Source organism: Schistocerca cancellata, chromosome 3 (genome assembly GCF_023864275.1).
Source record: "Schistocerca cancellata isolate TAMUIC-IGC-003103 chromosome 3, iqSchCanc2.1, whole genome shotgun sequence".
Classification (NCBI taxonomy): Eukaryota; Metazoa; Arthropoda; class Insecta; order Orthoptera; family Acrididae; genus Schistocerca; species Schistocerca cancellata.
Genome location: NC_064628.1, coordinates 626,184,269 through 626,208,473, shown reverse-complemented (window position 1 = coordinate 626,208,473; position 24,205 = coordinate 626,184,269). Strand labels below are relative to the sequence as shown.

At 46.3% G+C, this 24,205-nt stretch overlaps 1 protein-coding gene across 2 annotated transcripts in view; it reads right to left on the bottom strand.

Annotated features, from left to right (window-relative positions):
* LOC126175546 (breast cancer anti-estrogen resistance protein 1) overlaps window positions 1-24,205 on the bottom strand; it is a 519,279-nt gene that overhangs the window by 95,886 nt on the left and 399,188 nt on the right. For both annotated transcript variants that reach the window (XM_049922390.1, XM_049922391.1), the window contains exon 2: window positions 13,198-13,341. In XM_049922390.1, the coding sequence (XP_049778347.1) occupies window positions 13,198-13,341 (144 nt within the window). The remainder of the gene's footprint in view (window positions 1-13,197; window positions 13,342-24,205) is intronic.

The window sequence follows — 24,205 nt, the reverse complement described above, 5'->3', positions numbered from 1 at the left end:
AACTTTAAGTAAATATTACGTAATAGAGGGAATTTTGAGGTATATCTGTGTAAAAAACACTTCACTCCTAGACCTTGAGGAGCATATTTTTCAGAAGTAACAAATTTGTCAACTTAGGCATTCGCAAGCAAACCTTTTTTTTTACACTCCTGGAAATTGAAATAAGAACACCGTGAATTCATTGTCCCAGGAAGGGGAAACTTTATTGACACATTCCTGGGGTCAGATACATCACATGATCACACTGACAGAACCACAGGCACATAGACACAGGCAACAGAGCATGCACAATGTCGGCACTAGTACAGTGTATATCCACCTTTCGCAGCAATGCAGGCTGCTATTCTCCCATGGAGACGATCGTAGAGATGCTGGATGTAGTCCTGTGGAACGGCTTGCCATGCCATTTCCACCTGGCGCCTCAGTTGGACCAGCGTTCGTGCTGGACGTGCAGACCGCGTGAGACGACGCTTCATCCAGTCCCAAACATGCTCAATGGGGGACAGATCCGGAGATCTTGCTGGCCAGGGTAGTTGACTTACGCCTTCTAGAGCACGTTGGGTGGCACGGGATACATGCGGACGTGCATTGTCCTGTTGGAACAGCAAGTTCCCTTGCCGGTCTAGGAATGGTAGAACGATGGGTTCGATGACGGTTTGGATGTACCGTGCACTATTCAGTGTCCCCTCGACGATCACCAGTGGTGTACGGCCAGTGTAGGAGATCGCTCCCCACACCATGATGCCGGGTGTTGGCCCTGTGTGCCTCGGTCGTATGCAGTCCTGATTGTGGCGCTCACCTGCACGGCGCCAAACACGCATACGACCATCATTGGCACCAAGGCAGAAGCGACTCTCATCGCTGAAGACGACACGTCTCCATTCGTCCCTCCATTCACGCCTGTCGCGACACCACTGGAGGCGGGCTGCACGATGTTGGGGCGTGAGCGGAAGACGGCCTAACGGTGTGCGGGACCGTAGCCCAGCTTCATGGAGACGGTTGCGAATGGTCCTCGCCGATACCCCAGGAGCAACAGTGTCCCTAATTTGCTGGGAAGTGGCGGTGCGGTCCCCTACGGCACTGCGTAGGATCCTACGGTCTTGGCGTGCATCCGTGCGTCGCTGCGGTCCGGTCCCAGGTCGACGGGCACATGCACCTTCCGCCGACCACTGGCGACAACATCGATGTACTGTGGAGACCTCACGCCCCACGTGTTGAGCAATTCGGCGGTACGTCCACCCGGCCTCCCGCATGCCCACTATACGCCCTCGCTCAAAGTCCGTCAACTGCACATATGGTTCACGTCCACGCTGTCGCGGCATGCTACCAGTGTTAAAGACTGCGATGGAGCTCCGTATGCCACGGCAAACTGGCTGACACTGACGGCGGCGGTGCACAAATGCTGCGCAGCTAGCGCCATTCGACGGCCAACACCGCGGTTCCTGGTGTGTCCGTTGTGCCGTGCGTGTGATCATTGCTTGTACAGCCCTCTCGCAGTGTCCGGAGCAAGTATGGTGGGTCTGACACACCGGTGTCAATGTGTTCTTTTTTCCATTTCCAGGAGTGTATATGATGAATCCTGTAGCGTTTCCGTAAGGCGAGGTTCAACAGCCGTAAATTATTTCACAAAATGCACTTTAACCATCAGTTCTTTATTTGTCCCATTAATGATCTACCGGTTTCTGTTATTAACTATCATCCTACATCCTGGATGATGGTTAGTGACCAAAACCGGTAGAGAACTAATAGGACAAATAAACAGCTGATGGTTAAAGTGCATTTTGTAAAATCCTACAGCATTTTATAGAAAGAAGAGGAGTGTAGTCGCTCGTGAGACTGGTGGAGAGAGTTATGCCAGTTGCATGAGTGGCTACTCAAGTAATACCAATAAGTACGCTGAACCGATGGCATAAGAAGAACAAAGAAAGACGTGAAGTTGACTGTCCATCAGTTACCGGAGGAGTGGCTCTTCTAGATTCACTGTATAGAATCAACACCATACCGAAGGAGTGCTATCGTTTTCACTTCCTCGATAAGGTGGTAGTAAATGCGTGCCTATTGTACAGAGGGGACTGTGACTCTCTAGGTGTACCCAAAAATAAGCAGAGGCTATTTTGTCGGTTCAAAGCTTAGTTGGCTGATGCCCTCTACAAAATGAACAAGGAAGTAAGTGGGAGGAAGACCTTCTTCAGTTGTAGATAATAAATATGCAAAGAAGAAGAAAATAGGTCATAGATCGAAGCCAATTCCCCAGAAGTTTGTTCGAAAGGACAACGTTGGACACTGGCCAATCATGTCTGAGAAGAAAGGTGGATGCAAGGTTGCCAAATCGCAAAGGAAGTCCACCAATTAAGCGTAATGTAAATTTGTGCATTGAAAAGCAAAAGAATTGTTTCCTGAACTTTCGTAAATAATATAAACTATGAAGGTCAAAAATTTCAAATTCTTAAATATTTTCATACGTCAGCAAATTATAAATGTAATTAGTTACAAGCCAACATTTAATTAAGTAGATCCTTTAATGGCTAATACAACAAATATGTATTGCTGCAACTTATATTATATAACATGAATTAATGTATTTTTTATCAATATATGCTTGTTGACTTCCTGAAGTAACACAAATATAGTATTTAGAATTGTTTGCCTATATTGCTTTATAATTCTGTCCATGGTTACGTGATAGGTAGTATTTTCTGAAGGTATTTGTCTGGAGTACAACCTTGAAAGGAAGTAGAATATGATAGATAAACAGTATAGACATAAGAGAACGGAAACTTTTGAAACGTGGTGTTTCAGAAAAATGTTGACGGTTACATATAACTAATGAACAGGTGCGGAATCGGATTTCGGCCTTACCTCATTGAATAGGCCGGTTCTCCTCGGATCACCGAAATTAGGCAACGTTAGGTGCGACCAGTACATGTATGGGTATCTCTCGGGTATGCTACGTGCTGTAGTTCGTCTTCCCGTTGCCTTTATGGCGTAGGGGAGGGGGGTTGGCGGCGTAATGTCCCTGACCACCAGTGTTTCCGCCAATGTCTTGGATGAAAATTCCAAACCTTTCTGCAGTGTCTTATGAAGCTTAACTGAAAGAAGGGCTCGGTTGATAAATGATTGTGGCAATGGCTGGAAGTGTTGGGATGGACACCGTAAAGGAAGACTAAGGCTTGACTACAGCAATTAGTTTCGAAGGGTTACAGATTGCAGTATTTATGCAGAGATGAAGAGGCTGGCACAGGATAGACTAGCGTGGGGAGCATCTGACCAGTCTTCGGACTGAAGACAGCAACAACAGCAAACAGGTCTGACTAGGCGTGACAACGCGACACGGTTGTAAATACTGGCAGGTTTCGTAACACAAAATATGTGCAGAAAGCCTTTTATCCATTTCATCGCGGATTTCAGAGCCGTAAACACACATCTACTACACGTTCGCTATCACGTAAGCAGCGTTCAGAACGATTTCCAGCACGGTACGTGAAAATCACACATAGCGCCCGCACTTGCGTTCGGTGACTGACTACATTTTATATTCAAGTAAGAATATTAAAAGTGACACACTATCAAATTTCTTCGTTCTTCATGACGTTCACATACATTCAGCTGCTCCTATTCAGGTCCCAAAATACTCTGACCATTATTCCAATCGAAACTTGATGGATAAACAGACTTCTCTAGGTGCCCCAGAATACAGGCTATTTACCTCAAGCTTTATCGTTAACAAACTGGTGTTTCTGTATATTCTCGATTTCTAAACATGGCTACAAGCTTAAGTGAGCTTCACAAGCATGCGTGCTTGACGGTGAGTAGAGTATTTTGCGCCAGCATTCGCCCTGTTCAAGCTGCCTGATACTGACAGATTTCTAACGCTACAAGCATACCGACATCCACGCTGCGTGTGTACCGAAACGTGCAAGCTTATACAAACAAACAACAAATATGAGGAATGTTTCGTATCGACACTATGACGAGCAATGTGGATCGGATCAATCGCAAATTGCTGGAAAAGTTTATTCGAGTATATGAAAGCTACCCTTGTTCCAGGAACATTAAATCGTTGTCCTAACACGGTGAAGCTAAGAGGAATATTGCGTACGCTATACTTTTAACAAAATAGAAAGCAGCTGATCCTTCCACCGACAAACATCTTGTTATTAACGAGTTAATTTTTGGTTCTATCAAAAATAGGACGGAAGAGAGAAAAGTACAGGGCTGCACAGAAAAAAGGGGGAAATTTGAAGTTTATGTTGGCTGCCCTACAACGACAGCAGAAAAGAAGGAAAGACGTCACCAGTAACGGACATTTAGTGACCGTGGAGAAGTGGACCGGTGCAGCGCGTGCAGTCGCCCCACCTCCAGCTCCACAGTTGCACAGCGAGAGGTTCGGCATTGCTTCCGCTATGACGTCTGAACATTAATGTCAACATGTTAGAGACGTTTCTGGTTCCAAATCTCGACATTCAACACGCTTGGCTTCAACAGGACGGAGCCACCTCGCACTCTGCCATACAGTCTATGACGGCAGAAAATCGTTTATTTGGGGATCGCGTAATTTCAAGGGACGCCAACATCCTTCGACTGCTCCAGATTCCACAAATTTCCGTCTGTGACTTGTTTTCAAAGGGACATCTGGCGAGCGTCGTGTACCGGACTGGACAAAGAACCCTAGCTCAGCTCAAAACACAGATTGAAGAGGAAATCACCAGTATCCCAGGTGATTCTGAATATTTATCAGGTATTTAGGCGGGTGGCGTCGTCCAGAAGGCGGGATGTTTCGGCAAGTCAACTTCTCGCTATCTTTAGGCGTTACTGCTGAAGCATCTAACTCCCCCCCCAGCAAAGTGCAAGACCCGCGTGCACACCACACAAAAGACACCTCAGCAGTCGGGAGCTAGCTATGTTCCCGGAGAAAATAAAACCTAACATCGATTAGATGTACGTAATAAGGGGCGACTGATGATGGGGCTGCCAGTCCCAAGATCGATTTGCAATAAAGAAATTAAAAAATCATCCTTGCAGCCAGAAGCTAATTTATTTATAATTACAAATCACGACTCGGTTGCGTTCCCGCCATCCACTAAGATGGAAAATTAGAACTCTAGAATTGGCTACATTAAGGCCTTGTATGCGATTTCCTTTACAGGTGAACCCGCTTTCTCTAATACGTGATTGCCCCATTTCATATAACTTCGTAGTACTGCCCCAGATTAGTTCTGAGAAGTGATGTTTATCGCTAGCGTTGTAATCTGATATTATCAGGCACTTCGTTTTTGCTGTTATGTTATCTCATATTTATCAGCATACTGATTACACCAGGTGGAAATTTTGTCCCAGTCTTTCTTCATTTTCTTCGATCATCAACGATGATACTTTCCTCAAAACAGCATAGTCGGTGAAGAATCTGATAGTGCAGCTGACGCTGTCTGATAAATCGATTACGCGATAGAGAGTATCAGACGTCATATTACGTTTCCTTGGAACACATTCGATGTTACTTTCATTTCTGCAGAACAATGACTGTCTAGTATGGCGTACTGTATGGATCTTCTTCTTCTGTATCTTCTATAGGGCGGTAGTTGGTGGCCGTATGCTCTCCGTGACGCCGAGAGTCCCCCCCCCCCACCGGGACGGAAAGCTCTGTACCCCGTTGTCTTCGTCTAGAGTAAATTTGTGTTCAAGTGTGGAAACGTTTTCTAAATGTTTGCGTAGCGTGTATCTGAGACGGGATATGGGTACCAGCCAGATGTTTACTTAGATAGGTGCGGGAAAACGCCTAAAACCATATACAGGCCGACCGGCTCAACAGCCCTCCTCATTAATCCCCGAGGCGGATACGACCTGCAGCAGGCTAGACTCCCCGAATCCCCAAAACGGTGTTTTAAGGCGCTCGACTATCCGGGACGGTCACTACAACGTACTGGGTTCTGTTAGATATTTATCGAGCGAGCCACATATTTGCGAAGTTCCTACTTGTGATTGTGTCTTAGTAGTCGACGACGTAGTACAGTGTCGAAAACCTTTATGATAGTGACTAATCTGTCACAAAGGCACGCAAAAAGTAAGAAATAAGAAAACGTATTCTACTGTATTTAAAAATCATTGGACGACATTTAGGGGTAGTATAAGAAGAGTGGCAAGCCATCCCCCCCCCCCCCCCTCCCTCCGAATATCATTCGGACGCCGACTATGAAATTCTTCGTAGTACGTTTTCGTTTCTGCGAACGATAAATGCTTCTACTCGTAAAAATATTCTGTCGGAGCGAAATGACACTAGCTTTACGTTTTGAGAATAAGGCGCTCCTGCTGTTTTAGATGACCTATCGACCAGCGATAGCTATGGAGAGAGTGCAGATGAGTTTGCACGTTCAGCATCTGTTCAGAGTGATCTGCAGACCAGATGCAGAGCGCTGGCTCGCCAGCGGTCTCAGAGTTCGCGGCGTTTTTTGCGCTGTCCCTGGTCGCTGCCCCAGCCGTCGACCCCCTGCAGCCGGATATGGCCGGCGGCCGGATACACAGCTGCTGCTTACCGTTTGCGCTTTGCTGTGGCTCCTAGGCCCATCTCCCAGATTTCACAGTGTTCGTCATAATCTTTTGTGACTGTTCAGTCGCATACTCACGACCATATAATTAGCCATTTGACAGATAACGTCAGGATAAATGCCTCTTTTCTTTCCCCTACTTCAGGCTCTTCATCAACATGCTTCTATGTGGATCGTTCATGTTTTCTAATTCTAACCATCTCCCATCAAGTCACCGTCTCAGTATCTTCGTATCTCTTACAATTAGCATAGTGCTTCCTTATATATTGATCGTCTATTCGCCGCAATACACTGCCCAGCCAGAGTATCATAACCACCTACTTCATAGGCAGTGTGTCCATCTTTGGCACGGATAACAGCGGCGATGCTTCGTCACATAGAAGCAGTGAGGCATTGGTACGTCGCTGGAGGGTGTTGGCACCACATCACACACAAGTCTCCTAGTTCCCGTAATCTCCGCGGAGGGGGTCTATGAGCTGTGGCGCCACGTTCAATCACATCCCAGACGTGTTCGATCGGATTCAGATCTGGCGAGTTGGGCGGGCAAGCACATCAATTGGGACTCGCCACTATGTTCCTCGAACCACTCCATCACACTCCTGGCCTCGTGAAAGGTGCCTTATCTCGCTGAAAAATGCCACTGCCGCCGGGAAACACGATCGTTATGACAAGGTGTCTGCAACCAGTGAACGATACTCCTTGGCGTCATTGTGGCTTGAACCAATTCCACTGGAACCCGGATGCCCAAATGAATATTTCGCAGAGCATAATGGAGTCGCTACCAGCTTGTCTCCGTCCTGCAGTAAATGTGTCACGGAGCTGTTCCCATGGAAGACGACGGACTCGCGCCCTCCCATGGGCATGATGAAGAACTTATCGAGCTTCATAAGATCATACAACGCTCTGCCATTGCACCAACGTCCAATGCCTATGGTCACATGCCCGTTTCAGTCGTAGTTGCTGAAGTCGTGGTGTAGCAATGGCAATTGCATGGGCCGTCGGCTGTGGAGGCCCATCGTTGGGAGTGTTCGGTGTACTGTGTGTTCAGACACACTTGTACTCTGCCCAGCATTAAAGCCTGCTTGTAGTTCTAGTTTTTTTACCAGTCTGCCCAGCCTACGACGTCCGTCTCTGTAAAGAGGGATGGCCACCCAACCCCAGGACGTCTGGAAGTGGTTTCACCACGTGTTGAAGACACTACAGCATTCCTCGAACACGCGACAAGTCGTACAGTTTCCGAAACGCTCGTGCCGAGCCTCCGGGCCATTAAAATCTGCCCTCGGTCAAACTCACATAGATCGTGCGCCTTTTAAACACGGACAACACGCTCACTGATACTACATGCACCGTGCGCTGCTATATAAAAAAAAAAAAAAAAAAAATTGCTCTGAACACTATGGGACTCAACTTCTAGGGTCATTAGTCCCCTAGAACTTTTTTTTAAAAATCTTTATTACAAACCATTATAATTATACAAAGTTAACCCACTTCCTTAATTCATTAGTGGGTCATAACACTTATACATTTATACTAAGTTTGCAGCTAGTTTCAGTTTTGATAAGTGAGCTACAGTTATTGTTTAACAATCAATGGGCATCTAATATCTAACATCTACAGTTTACATCTAATTCCTATAACTAATTTATATGTTCTGCAGCGTCACATGCGTGCCAGTGAAAGATATAAACCTAATTTTAATCTGTCTTGCTCTTCGAGCTAATCCCGAAGAGCATGCCCCTGGCACTGGGCAGGCCTTGATGTTAAATTCGCTGCAGTTCCTAACGTAATTTCCTATAAACTAAGTCATACAAGCTAACTTATCCTACGTCATATCGGGTGTGTGTCACAATCGGTGGTGTTGATCCCTACTCCCCCTAATCCTGCACGTGGCGGATTCCAACTGAGATTAAAGTCGGCCGGTCCACGCACAGGCGGCATGGGAATAGGGCTCTTGGACGCATTCGGTGGTTATTGTCTTTGTTATTTAGTGTATCTCTCTTAAGTATTCATTTAGAACTTTTCGCGATACCTCGTTAGCCAATGTGTTTAAGGTCTGAAAAGTTTCCTCTCGTCTAAGTAGTTGATATGTGTCATAGTTGGGTAGTCTGTCTCGTAGTGTGTTTGCGACATCATTGAAAAGGGGACATTCGTAAACTACATGTTCGGGTGTACCTTCCGGATCGCCACAGTCACACGCTGGTGTAGCCCTCTTCCCAAATCGACATACGTATGTCGGGTAGGGTCCATGGCCAGTGAGAAAATGGATTAGTCCACGTGTGGGCTCAAAGTATTTCAATTCCAGGCGATCCCTTACGTTAGGTATAAACTGGAAAGCTCTGCGTCCAGCCTTCTCTACCTCCCAAGACTCCTGCCAGAGTTCCTCCCCTCTTTTCCTTATTTCCCTTTTATCCCCCACCCTAATACCCATTATATCTACAATCTTCTCATAATTTCCCTTTTTGGCCCAATACCAAGCCACCTGTTCTCTTATCTTTATGTCCAGAGGGCAGAGCCCCATTATGACTAATAGGCCCCCCCCTGGAGATGTTCTGTAGGCTCTCACAGCTCTTAATACCATGCTTCTCTCGACCCTTCTCACTGCCATGGCGGGCACAACCCTCGTGAGCCTGTGCGCCCAGACTCCCGAGCCGTAACCCACAACTATTGTGGTAGAGTCTAATAGGGTGTGGAGGGAGATGGAATCTTTTATGGCCTATTGAAATGAGGTTATTTAATATCTGGAGAGCTCTCTGAGTAACGGTATCAATGTGTTTCCCGAAGCTCCACCTCTCATCAATAACAACTCCTAGATAGCGTTTCTCACGTCGTCGGAGAACTGGTGAACCGTCAATTCTGACAGTCGGATTTCTGATGAGAACTTAGAACTAGTTAAACCAAAATAGCCTAAGGACATCACACACATCCATGCCCGAGGCAGGATTCGGATCTGCGATTGTAGCGGGCTCGCGGTTCCAGACTGCAGCGCCTAGAACCGCATGACCACTTCGGCCGGCGCGCTGCTATCGCCTGGATGGTTTTATATCGATAGTAGGTCGACGGTCATAATGTTCTGCCAGATCAGTGTATGTGGATCGTTTATACTTTCTAATCCTAACCATCTCCCATCAAGTCATCGTCTCGGTATCTTCGCATCTCTTGTAATTCAGCATAGTGCTTCATTATCCATTCGTAATCTATTCGCCGCTGTAAGTCTTACGCAGGATCATGCGGGAGAAAATGCATCAAACACCTGCCTACGTGCCCTTCGACAAAGAGAACAACATCAAGAGCACTGGAGCAGCATCAATTGGACGCCTACGACTAATACCGTGTGCGATTAATAGGGGAAACGGTTTTATACTAAGAGTTCTGTTCTGTCCGACAAAAAAAAAAAAAAAAAAAAAAATATGGGAAGGATCCAGAAAACATGGTCAGATGTCAATGTAGCTTCGTAAAAGCACACGTCATCGTATGCTTAGAAAAAAATCAGAGTTGCAATTCTCTGTGAAAGTTAGAACGGCCACCGGAGTGCATTAGTGTTCTTCGAGTTCAGTGTTGTTACCATGCGTACAAGGGGATGTAAGAGGCATGAACTGTGTCAGATGTTGTGTGATCATGTTGAATGACGCGGAGATGCCATGCATTCGTGTTGGACAGTGTTATCAGCACCTGACAGTTTGAAAAGGGCGTCATTGTAGGTCTCCATTTCGCCGGTTGGTCGAATCGTGCAATATCCAGATTTTTGGAGCTTTCAGAAGTCACAGTGGCCTGACGTTGGACTGCATGGTAACGTGAAGGCAGGTATACTTGACGCCAAGGTACTGGTCGACGACCTCAGACCACCACAAGACAGGATGCCGTATTGCGCAGCAAGAACATCCCAACCCCAAAACATACGCACCTGTCATCCGAGAACAAGTAACGGACTCACTGCAACTTTCTCTCTCATCCCATACCATCGGTTGGAGACTACCAGCAGCGCCGGCCGGTGTGGCCGTGCGGTTCTAGCCGCTTCAGTCTGGAACCGCCTGAGCGTTACGGTCGCAGGTTCGAATCGTGCCTCGAGCATGGATGTGTGTGATGTCCTTAGGTTAGTTAGGTTTAAGTAGTTCTAAGTTCTAGATGTTAAGTCCCATAGTGCTCAGAGCCATTTGAACCATTTGAACTACCAGCAGCCAGAATGGGGAATTACTGTCCCATGCGTAGACTGTAGTTAACATCGCAACACATGCGGCTGCGCTTGGTGTGATGTCATTACCAGAAAACATGGAGTGCAGATGGATATCAGCGAATATATAATGTAAGAAACTCATAACACGAATGCTGACTTTGATGCAATTTACCTGCCAGCCGGTTTCAGTCCAGGACTATGTTCACGGTAGTCAAATACGCAATTATATTGTAATGGATATGTGTATAGCGTGTTATCCTGCCTGTATTGTATAATGCTCATGAAAGAAGGGCGAGGGTGAAACCCAGTGCAGGTTTACTTACTCCTATCGAATAGCAGTCTCAGGACTGAAGACCACAACAACAACAACATCGAATAGCACCAAGGGGCCACTTGGTTTAACTTCCGTCACCCGACGGACGGATCGCCACAACAGTATTCCAGGGTGACAATTACTGAACTATATGAAAAAAACTTAAATTAGTTACTAGCTACGGCGTACACACAAGTTATTCAACATCTAATAGTCAAAAATGGGTCAAATGGCTCTGAGCACTATGGGACTTAACTTCTGAGGTCATCAGTCCCCTAGAACTTAGAACTAGTTAAACCTAACTAACCTAAGGACATCACTCACATCCATGCCCGAGGCAGGATTCGAATCTGCGACCGTAGCGGTCGCGCGGTTCCAGACTGTAGCGCCTAGAACCACTCGGCCACTCCGGCCGGCCTCTAATGGTCACTACAGATATTCGGATTTAGGTTATGTCATGTTCGATATGCCTGTCATCATTGGCGATGATGTGGCGCAAGCGAATAGAGAAATTCAGCATGACCCGCTGAAGTGACGAAACATCGATGACGTACTGAATGGCTGTTTTCGGCTCAGCAATGGTTTTGGGGCTATTGCCGTACACTTTGTCTTTAATATAGCCCCACAAAAGGGAGTCACAAGTGTTCAGACCCGGAGAATATGGAGGCCAATCGAGATCCATGCCAGTGGCCTCTGGGTACGCCAAAGCCAGACTGCGGTCCCCAAAGTCCTCCCCCAGGATATCAAACACTCGCCTGCATCGATAGGGTCGAGAACTCCGTCCTGCATGAACTACATCTTGTCGAAATCAGGATATCTTTGAGTAATGGGGATGAAATTATCTTCCAAAATCTTCAGGTACCGTTCGGTAGTCAACGTGCCATGAAGGAATATCGCACCGCTTATTCCGTGACTGGACATTGCACACCACACAGACACCCGTTGAGGGTGAAGAGACTTCTCGATCGCGAAATGCAGATTCTCAGTCCACCAAACGCGCCAATTTTGCTTATTGACAAACCCAACGAAATGAAAGGGGGCTTCGTCGCTAGACCAAACCATACATCGCATACTATTTCCCATCATACCCCGCGGCCAACAGTGCAGTTTTAACGTTCTAACGCAAACCGTTCAGAAGTTATGACGATTTTATTTCGTATAGTTCAATAATTGTCACTTTGTACATGTTTTTACTTCAGTTAAACTTCACATAGTCCCCTTCATTCATTATTTCAGGCTGGCTGATGGCTCCATGATCTAAGGTTTCTGCCTTCCGAGCACCTCACACTCACAAAACTGCCAACACACTCCTACATGGCTGGAAAATGATTCAATGAGAATTCAGTGCTTGTGCTCTGGCATAAAAATTTTATCACTCACTCAGGACTTCACAAGTGCATCACTAAAAAAAAAAAAAAGAAAAAAAAACCTGTTTTATCTGTTTTTATTGCTCTGAGTTGTGCATTAACTGACCAAAGGTCAATGCTTCAGTATGCTGAACTGTGCAAGCATTATTAGCTGCAACAGGCAGAAAAGTGCTTTCTTGATGCTGTTCATTTTAGCAGTTTTGATCGAGATAAACTTGTGCTGCAGTATTCTTCTCCAGCACACCAGTGTAGAAGTGTGCACAGAATCAGCTAAGTAAAAAATCCGTGCATTATGCACACTTATTTATATATAAATGCCGACTTCAGAATTTTCCTTTGCGTTAGTCCGCGTGTACAAGATTGTGTGGCAATTTAAAGATCTAGATTCATGTATTTTACTGTTTGCATCACTTCTACATAATCTTTCATTGATTGTATCAATGCCCATTTGTATTGTGTTCTGTTGTGAAATTTCAAACATTCGTAATTGCTGCGATAAACTAATACTGTTGTTATCAATTGTAGGCTTAAACTTAATTGTGCTCTTCCAAAATTTTGAGAACATTAGACTTATCCTCATTCAAAATAATGATGGATTGGCGCAAAGTTTGGTGTAAGTCCTACCCTTGTTGGCCAAACACTGGTGGTGAAAATTTTTCCAACCACCATTAGAATCGGCTTCCTCCGAGTCGAGCGCCACCTGTCATGCGTGTGTTATCGATTACGGATACGGGCGTGTGTTATCGATTACGGATACGGATTGGAGAGGGCATGGTTTACGGTGACGGGAAGGGCGCGACTCACCTGCCGTCCGCGCAGCGAGCAGAGCCACCAGCCCTGGATGCCGGCCGTGTTTTGCTCGAGTACGGTGAGAAGGTCGCCGCGCCGGAATGCCAGCTCGTCCGGCGACTCTGCGATGTTGTCGTACAGCGCGCGCGCCACGCAGTTCTGCAACAAACACACACACGGCGGCGTCACTACACAGTCCCGCGAGCCACCGCAACACACTGACCACAATCCGGTCAGACCAAAAAGTTTCCAGACTGCATTAATAAAACATAGACGAAGTAAATATTCCAGGATTCGAATCGAGAACAGCTGCCAACATGAGTAACGTAGAAGTAAATATCCTCGGAGTAGGACTGATGACCATAGATGTTAAGTCCCATAGTGCTCAGAGCCATTTGAACCTCGGAGTAGTGAAGCAACTCAAATCACTTAACAAAAGCAAGTCTTCTGCTCCAGATTGTATACCAATTAGGTTCCTTTCCGAGTACGCTGATGCATTAGCTCCATACGTAACAATCATATACAACCGTTCGCTCGACGAAAAATCCGTACCCAAAGACTGGAAAGTTGCACAGGTCACACCAATATTCAAGAAAGGTAGTAGGAGTAATCCACTAAATTACAGGCCCATATCGTTAACGTCGATATGCAGCAGGATTTTACAACATATATTGTGAAACTTCCTGGCCGATTAAAACTGTGTGCCGGACCGAGACTCGAACTCGGGACCTTTGCCTTTCGCGGGCAAGTGCTCTACCAACTGAGCTACCCAAGCATGACTCACGCCCCCTCCTCATAGCTTTACTTCTGCCAGTACCTCGTCTCCTACCTTCCAAACTCTACAGAAGCTCTCCTGCGAAACCTTGCAGAACTAGCACTCCTAAAAGAAAGGATATTGCGCAGACTTGGCTTAGCCACAGCCTGGGGAATGTTTACAGAATGAGATTTTGACTCTGAAGCGGGTAGCTCAGTTGGTAGAGCACTTGCCCGCGAAAGGCAAAGATCCCGAGTTCGAGTCTTGGTCCGGCACACAGTTTTAATCTGCCAGGAAGTTTCATATCAGCGCACACTTCGCTGCAGAGTGAAAATCTCATTCTGGAAACATATATTGTGTTCGAACATTATGAATTACCTCGAAGGAAAAGTCTATTGACACACAGTCAACATGGGCTTAGAAAACATCGTTCCTGTGAAACACATCTAACTCTTTATTCACATGAAGTGCTGAGTACTATTGACTAAGGATTTCAGATCGATTCCGCATTCTTGGATTTCTGGAAGGCTTTTGACACTGTACCACACAAGCGGCTCGTAGTGAAATTGCGTGCTTATGGAATATTGTCTCAGTTATGTGACTGAATTTGCGATTTCCTGTCAGAGAGGTCACTGTTCGTAGTAACTGACGGAAAGTCATCGAGTAAAACAGAAGTGATTTCTGGCGTTCCCCAAGGTAGTGTTATAGGCCCTTTGCTGCTCCTTATCTATGTAAAAGATCTGGGAGACAATCTGAGCAGTCGTCTGTTGTTGTTTGCAGATGACACTGTCATTTATCGACTAATAAAGTCATCAGAAGATAAAAACAAACTGCAAAACGATTTAGAAAAAAATATCGGAATGGTGCGAAAAGTGGCAGTTGACCCTGAATAACGAAAAGTGTGAGGTCATCCACATGAGTGCTAAAAGGAACTCGTTAAACTTCGGTTACACGATAAATCAGTCTAATATATAAGCCGTAAATTCAACTAAATACCTAGGTATTACAATTACGTACAACTTAAATTGGAAAGAACACATACAAAATGTTGTGGGGAAGGCTAACCAAAGGCTGCGTTTTATTGGCAGGACACTTAGAAAATGTAACAGATCTACTAAGGAGACTGCCTACACTACGCTTGTCCGTCCTCTTCTAGAATACTGCTGCGCGGTGTGGGATACTTACCAGACAGGACTGACGGAGTACGTCGAAAAAGTTCAAAGAAAGCAGCACGTTTTGTATTACCGTGAAATATGGGAGAGAGTGTAACAGAAATGATACAGGAATTGGGCTGGAAATCATTAAAAGAAAGGCGTTTTTCGTTGCGACGGAATCTTCTCACGAAATTCCAATCCTCAACTTTCTCCTCCGTATGTGAAAATATTTTGTTGACACCGAACTAGATAGGGAGGAACGATCACCACGATAAAATAAGGGAAATCAGAGCTTGTACGGAAAGATCTAGGTGCTCATTCTTTCCGCGTACTATACGAGACTGGAATAATAGAAAATTGTGAAGGTGGTTCGATGAACCCTCTGCCAGGCACTTAAATGTGATTTGTATAGTATACATGTAGATGTAGACAGATAAAAGTTAAGACGGTGGTTTTAATACTCCAGATGTTCTACTTGAGTAGAGGGCACAGAACGACCTTGTGAAACTGTGACAGGAAGCGTGACAAATTGCCTCTTGGTTTCTGTCTCGGGTTCTGCTGCCGACTTCTTTTTGTTGATTTTTCTGTCGTATTACCAGCGCCAGTGGCTGGAATTGTCAAAGTTTCACCCTTCAGTGCTGGTGGTGGACTTGAGTCGAGCTCGCGGTCGCAGCTTATGTACGACTGTGCCCCAACGTCCAAGAATTTTCCGTGGTCGTTACCGCTGCGGTTCCCCCATCCTACACGTTTGTGTATTTCTATAGCCGCCCCGAACAAGCAGGTGTACAGCTCTTCTCTACAACAAGAATTCCCGTGTCGGCGAATGACAATAGCTTCACCATTAAAGAATAAAGCCTCAAGGTGAGCGGGTACTGGATTCCCGTGCTGTAGCGAACGACCGTTTCAGGTAGCAAGAGGAGAACCGCAACGGTAATGACCACAGACGTTGGCTCGCCAGGTACATAAAACTTGAGGCCGCAAAACTCGACTCAAATCCACCACCAGTTATGTAGGCTAAAGCTCTGACAATACCAACCACTCGTGCTGGCGAAACGTCAGAAAAATCGCCAAACAAACGAAACTGTATGGTTTCAGAGTCGTTTTCAAGTCTCCAACACTATGATGTATATATGCAGACTGCAGCGAAGAATGAAAATTTGTACCAAAGAAACACGGGTCTTCAGCTGACTAGTTGGAGGAGGGAAGCGTGGTAGGGTAGTCCGTGCAGTTGAGTTGTTCAAAGCCCCTGGGCCAGGGTGGCGAAGTGGTTGGCGCGTCTGCCTAGCGAGCAGGAGACCCGGATTCGAATGCCAGCCTTAGTACAAATTTTCATTAGGCTTTTCAGTCTGCATATATACAGGGCTATTACAAATGATTGAAGCGATTTCATAAATTCACTGTGGCTCCATTCATTGACATATGGTCACGACACACTACAGATTCGTAGAAAAACTCAAAGTTTTGTTCGACTGAAGCCGCACTTCAGGTTTCTGCCGCGAGAGCGCTCGAGAGCGCAGTGAGACAAAATGGCGACAGGAGCCGAGAAAGCGTATGTCGTGCTTGAAATGCACTCACATCAGTCAGTTATAACAGTGCAACGACACTTCAGGACGAAGTTCAACAAAGATCCACCAACTGCTAACTCCATTCGGCGATTTTATGCGCAGTTTAAAGCTTCTGGATGCCTGTGTAAGGGGAAATCAACGGGTCGGCCTGCAGTGAGCGAAGAAACGGTTGAACACGTGTATCTGGACATGCTGGAAAATTGGCTCATGCCACAACTGGAGACCGACAGCGCCGACTTCATCTTTCAACAGGATGGTGCTCCACCGCACTTCCATCATGATGTTCGGCATTTCTTAAACAGGAGATTGGAAAACCGGTGGATCGGTCGTGGTGGAGATCATGATCAGCAATTCATGTCATGGCCTCCACGCTCTCCCGACTTAACCCCATGCGATTTCTTTCTGTGGGGTTATGTGAAAGATTCAGTTTTTAAACCTCCTCTACCAAGAAACGTGCCAGAACTGCGAGCTCGCATCAACGATGCTTTCGAACTAATTGATGGGGACATGCTGCGCCGAGTGTGGGAGGAACTTGATTATCGGCTTGATGTCTGCCGTATCACTAAAGGGGCACATATCGAACATTTGTGAATGCCTAAAAAAACTTTTTGACTTTTTGTATGTGTGTGCAAAGCATTTTCAAAATATCTCAAATAATAAAGTTATTGTAGAGCTGTGAAATCGCTTCAATCATTTGTAATAACCCTGTACATCATAGATGCTGGAGACTTGAAAACGTCTCTGGAACCTTACAGTTTGACTTGATTAAAATCACCTCTACCTGGGTTTCAAGCAGGATATCCGTTTGGTTCGATGCTGAAGTGCTTTTCGAATACAGTTGGAGAGCCTCTGCGATGTTGTTCGCGTTTAAGGGTTATACCAAGGTGGGCTGAGGCGTGAATAGGAATTTGGACTGAGGAGGAAGGCATACTACTGTATTTCGTCCAATTGTGCTATTAAAAATTCCATGAGAAAAGTTCTTCTTTGGGATGCTGTTCAACTTGCGCATCACGTTGGTCTGAGAATCAGGACGTCACAGCGTTAAGCCTTCACGTAAACTTTTGCACTTTGTTGTTCTGTGGAGGATTCGTATTGGTAACACCAAGTCTCGCCATCCGTGATGATGGTTTCCTTTTCTTTTTTCCCAGAAAAGAACTGTTCGCGGCTTGCATTTCAACAACATAGCAGTAGACATCCACACGTAGTTGCTTTTTTTTTCAGGAGTCAATGGATGCGAGACAAACTTTGCACAGACTTTTCTCTTTCTCAGAGCATTCTGGATAATTTCTTGAATACTTAATTCTCTGCGGTTTGTGACACAACAACATTTATACACTAGGCTGCACATCCACTACTTAACACTGCCTGCTCACGACTGTGCGGGCGCGAATCTTTTGCCTACGTTGTCACTTCAAGCTGCCACCGTAAATACTACGCTAACATCGCTTATATGCTAGGAATAAAATCAGTCTCTGAACTTTTTGGACAGACGGTGTACATTAGCCTACTGAATGTGTTGTTTTCCGTCACTTAGTCTAATCAATTCACACATATTTACTACAACTAGTAACAATATGTCTGTTATTTTTTACATTTGTTTGAGACGCCTTTCGAGCCACTGGTGCTTACTGTCAACCATCAAAAGGTAGATCTAAAGAAAATTCTTTGTTACTGTTAAAGTTAACAAAATGTCACGAACAACATTAATCTCTTGGTTCTTTCTCAGCTGCGGAGGTCGTCGTTGCAGTCCTGGCTTTTGTACCTCCCTATCTTGAAATACGAAGGCTATGATAAAAATAACAGTGATGCTGTGTCCGCAGCCACGAACAACCAACATCGCTGTTACAGTCTTCTACGGAAGCCAGCTCACAGATGTTGGCCATTGATGGGATCGTGTATACGATTGGAGTTCATCCTCTGAGCGTCCGTTAAGACCTGAAATGGTGTACTGAGTCACCGAAACAGGTTGCAATATAATAAACAACAAGAAAATGACAGCTGCTCGTGTTTCACTTTATTGTTTAAGCGAACGGCCGAATTCCAACAAACCATCAATCAGAAGGATGGACATACAAAAAATTAATCATAATGTGTTCAGCCTGTTGTGTCAGTGTACAATACAGATGGTAATAAATGCAGAACTGTCCTCTTACATGTATAGTTCAATATTTCGACCACCATGCTCACGGCAGACTGTATAGCGACGCAGCGTCGACTGTCTTACACGCTGAAGTTCTGTGATGCAGTTGCCATCGCTGCGGGAATAGCTTAATATAGAGTCGTTGCGCCCCTATTCCAAAGACGTCAGCGAAGCCATGCAGGAGGTGCTTGTAGGAAATTGTTCAGTAGTAAACCTAAGCATACCACTGTTATCACTATTTAAGCACAACTAACACTATTGATGAAACAAACGTGTGACAGAACGGAACCTTGAGGGCGAAATATACAGTGGGCATTATTGTTGTCAACAACAAATATCGCGATGAAAAGGAAAAGTTTTTTCCAAACAAGACACACGACGCACACCATTGATGTTTGCTCTGTTGTACAGATATTTTCAATGCTATACAGCTACAAAATGGAGAGGAAATGAGGTGTAATAAATCAAACGGAGCGCAGTTACTGCAATTATACTGCAGCCTGAATAACCGAAATGCAGTTACAGGCCATCGGAGACCACTTTGTCTTCGTGTTCTACACTTTTCACGTGGGCACGTATGACTAGTTGCTTTTGCGCCCTAAAACAAAACAAAACAATCCAAGACCACTGATCCCCTATACAAAATACTTTGGTAATTTCCCTGTACAGCTTCCGGAATTTTGTCGATGGATTCGGTTTCGTCCCGTTTTCGACTTTCCTTACCACTGCGTGAATATTTTGGAGCGGTGATATGCGGTTACTTAATTGTCTGTTTGTCCATAGGAGACTGAGATAGTAATTCAGTCCTCATTTCGTTTTGTGCTACGCCAGTTTTAACGTCCCGTTTCACTACTCACTTTTTTTACGTGACCATGGAATACCAGCATACCGTAACGAAAGTTAGGTATTTACAAACTCATTGACTGATTTGTACATGTTTGTTCCATACACTGTGAGCCCAAAATGTGTTAAACTACAAAAACCCTAGTACGTAATTTCACCACTGCAGCTGCAGATGGGATCCTCTTTTATACAAGGTTTCCCACAAGGAATAGTCAATATTGAGCGATACGACAGAAACGATCATTCTAGAAGAAGAAAAAAAAAAAAAACATTGTTAGTAAACATGGACTCTAAAATGCATACCTCAAGAGCTACGAGCGCTTTTTCCGCGGAAGAGACGTGTTTCACAAATGAAGAAGTGGTCATAACTCTTAAGGTATGCTTTTAAAGTCATCTTTAAAAGACGGCCTGCCGGAGTGGCCGTGCGGTTCTGGGCGCTACAGTCTGGAGCCGAGTGACGGCTCCGGTCGCAGGTTCGAATCCTGCCTCGGGCATGGATGTGTGTGATGTCCTTAGGTTAGTTAGGTTTAATTAGTTCTAAGTTCTAGGCGACTGATGACCTCAGAAGTTAAGACGCATAGTGCTCAGAGCCATTTTTTAAAAGACGTTTTTTGCTACGAATGATCCTCTGTCACATCCCTGGGAACTGACCATTCCTCCTGGACCATCCTGTATATAATCACATCCTACTTGTCATTTTGCGGAAAAGTTACCAAATTTTCAGTGTACCTTACGCAAGCCAGTCTCGTAAACTGACTGACGGCCGGGAGAGCGGTGTGCTGACCACACGCCCCTCCATATCCACATCTATTGACACCTGTGAACTGAGGATGACCTTGCGGCCGGTCGGTACCGTTGGGACTTCTTGGTCTATCAAAAAAGCGGTAGAGTAGGTAAATTGCCCTTTTGTAAATACGCCACTGCATAATCATATAGCATGTCGCACAAGCATGAACTCATGAAGAATTTTTATAAGATTATAATACACTCCTGGAAATGGAAAAAAGAACACATTGACACCGGTGTGTCAGACCCACCATACTTGCTCCGGACACTGCGAGAGGGCTGTACAAGCAATGATCACACGCACGGCACAGCGGACACACCAGGAACCGCGGTGTTGGCCGTCGAATGGCGCTAGCTGCGCAGCAGTTGTGCACCGCCGCCGTCAGTGTCAGCCAGTTTGCCGTGGCATACGGAGCTCCATCGCAGTCTTTAACACTGGTAGCATGCCGCGACAGCGTGGACGTGAACCGTATGTGCAGTTGACGGACTTTGAGCGAGGGCGTGTAGTGGGCATGCGGGAGGCCGGGTGGACGTACCGCCGAATTGCTCAACACGTGGGGCGTGAGGTCTCCACAGTACATCGATGTTGTCGCCAGTGGTCGGCGGAAGGTGCACGTGCCCGTCGACCTGGGACCGGACCGCAGCGACGCACGGATGCACGCCAAGACCGTAGGATCCTACGCAGTGCCGTAGGGGACCGCACCGCCACTTGCCAGCAAATTAGGGACACTGTTGCTCCTGGGGTATCGGCGAGGACCATTCGCAACCGTCTCCATGAAGCTGGGCTACGGTCCCGCACACCGTTAGGCCGTCTTCCGCTTACGCCCCAACATCGTGCAGCCCGCCTCCAGTGGTGTCGTGACAGGCGTGAATGGAGGGACGAATGGAGACGTGTCGTCTTCAGCGATGAGAGTCGCTTCTGTCTTGGTGCCAATGATGGTCGTATGCGTGTTTGGCGCCGTGCAGGTGAGCGCCACAATCAGGACTGCATACGACCGAGGCACACAGGGCCAACACCCGGCATCATGGTGTGGGGAGCGATCTCCTACACTGGCCGTACACCACTGGTGATCGTCGAGGGGACACTGAATAGTGCACGGTACATCCAAACCGTCATCGAACCCATCGTTCTACCATTCCTAGACCGGCAAGGGAACTTGCTGTTCCAACAGGACAATGCACGTCCGCATGTATCCCGTGCCACCCAACGTGCTCTAGAAGGTGTAAGTCAACTACCCTGGCCAGCAAGATCTCCGGATCTGTCCCCCATTGAGCATGTTTGGGACTGGATGAAGCGTCGTCTCACGCGGTCTGCACGTCCAACACGAACGCTGGTCCAACTGAGGCGCCAGGTGGAAATGGCATGGCAAGCCGTTCCACAGGACTACATCCAGCATCTCTACGATCGTCTCCATGGGAGAATAGCAGCCTGCATTGCTGCGAAAGGTGGATATACACTGTACTAGTGCCGACATTGTGCATGCTCTGTTGCCTGTGTCTATGTGCCTGTGGTTCTGTCAGTGTGATCATGTGATGTATCTGACCCCAGGAATGTGTCAATAAAGTTTCCCCTTCCTGGGACAATGAATTCACGGTGTTCTTATTTCAATTTGCAGGAGTGTATATTCTATTGGTGCAACATCTTCACAGCAGCTAATGTTTATTACTACACATCTTGTGATTGTATGAAATTGTTTTATTCTCATGCAATGCACTCTACATTTTGCGAAGTCCATCTAAAAAAAACACTGTTGTGGATTAGAGAATCGTCCAATTAAGATCTTCTACACGCAGACACCAAAATGGCGGTTCTCTGTCTTGCTGCTGGAAAACATCCTTATGTAATATTTCAACCTAAATTACCTATGCTCCCAGATACACACGCTGAGAGATATATGAGTGGTGGGTTACGCAGAAGAATATTTTCGCCGAGGTACAGTAGTTAGAAAGAAATAAGCGCGAAGTAATCCACGAGCATAATTGTGGGAGTCACCGAATTCCACGGAAACACGCACAGTGTCAGAGCTGTAAATTTAGGGTGCCGCGTTATCTGTGTGCAATTACTGTGCGAACCCCGGAGCGGAGAAGCGGCGACAGGGCAAACAAGTGACGCGAGCGCAGATAAGCGCGGACGGCGGCGTGGGGTGGCGCGGTGACAGCGCGCGAGGCGTAGCGTCGGCGGCTGACGTACGCCGGTGTTCCCAGGAACCGCCAGATAAGCGCAGGGACCACCCGCTAGCTGCCCGCCCACGCCCACGCGTCTGACAGCGGCCCGCAAGTGAAACGGTATTCGCTGCGTGAAGCTGCCAACATTCCTACAGGGAGTGCGATTGCTGAAACATTCAGTGAGTAATTCTACCTGCCCGGTCCCTCTCACTGGATCGGGAGCGAAGTGTTACCAAGAACTTGTACAGAAAGAAGACTCCAGTTTCAAGATTTGAAGGACACGAAAGGGAGGAAGTACACTGGTGTCATTGAGGACGAAAGTAACTTTCACATGGTGCTATGCTCAGCAACGGGCTCTCATGCTGGCCACAAGGTTGTTCAGAAGTTGTTGCTGTGCGGCGTTGCATTCCTTCACCACCTCGATTTACAACTGCTCGATGGTTGTTGGTACCTTTGGACGTGCTGTAATACATCTAACTCATCTCATAGTGCTCGATGGGATATTCGACAATGCTCGACGTATTCTCACATGGCGAGACATGGGAACACGTAATGCATCCAGGAACATTGACGAACACGATCGTTTTGGTGGTCCAGTGGTTACTGTATGGAAAGGCATAAAGCTGCATGGGCGTACTGACCTCCAAGAACACTTACACGATGAACGTTATTGTAACACTGTACTCCTTCCCAACGCGTTCGTCTTTTCACGTGTTCATTGTGCCCTTACTTCATTTTTGTGGATGACAGTGCGCGACCCCATGGAATAGCGCAGGTGAAGGAAATCCTGGAACGAGAGGATATTCAGCCAATGGATTGACCTGCCCGCTCGCCGCTCACCCCCCCCCCCCCCGCTTAAATCCCATTCGGGGCAAGTGTGGGATGCATTGGAGAGACATACTGCAACCACGTCCACATGCCCCAATAGTTGTCAACCGCGCTGTTGAAGGAATGGATTGCCCACCACAGGAACTCCTTCACAAGCTTGTGGCCAACATGGCTGTACGTAGCAGAACATACACGACCGTCTGTGACGAAGAAATGCCCTATTAAGGACCATGTCCTGTCGTTTGTAATGTCCAGGGAACCATCAAGAATAACGGAGATTTCGGTGTAATTTTTGCCTTTGGATAAAAGTTTATTTTTGTTCGTCTCATTGCGTTTTTCTTCCAGCTACCTTCTGTAACATATCATAGCAGGTTCCTTCCGTGTATGGTCCACGTTTCATCGAGCTACGGTACTTGGCGTTCTACATCACGAGAAAGTTACTTTCGTCCTTAACTTTTGCACACCAGTGTATTCAAGGATGGCGTAAGGCAGGACTTTATCCGCTTCACTACCTTATTCAGCCTGTGCAGGGAGTAAGCAGCAACGGAAATCAAGGAGAAATTTGGAAACTGAATGAAGATTCATCTATAAGACTTACATCAATTTAATGGAATGGTTACTGTCTGGGAAAGCGGTTATATGACGAACATAAGCAAAAGTGAAATAACAGTAAGGAGTGTAGTCGAAGTAAATTGCATGGCGCTGAAGGAATCTGATTAGGAAATAAGGCTCTAGACGCATTAGAAGAGTTTTGTCAATCGGGCAGCAAAATAACTGACGATGGCAA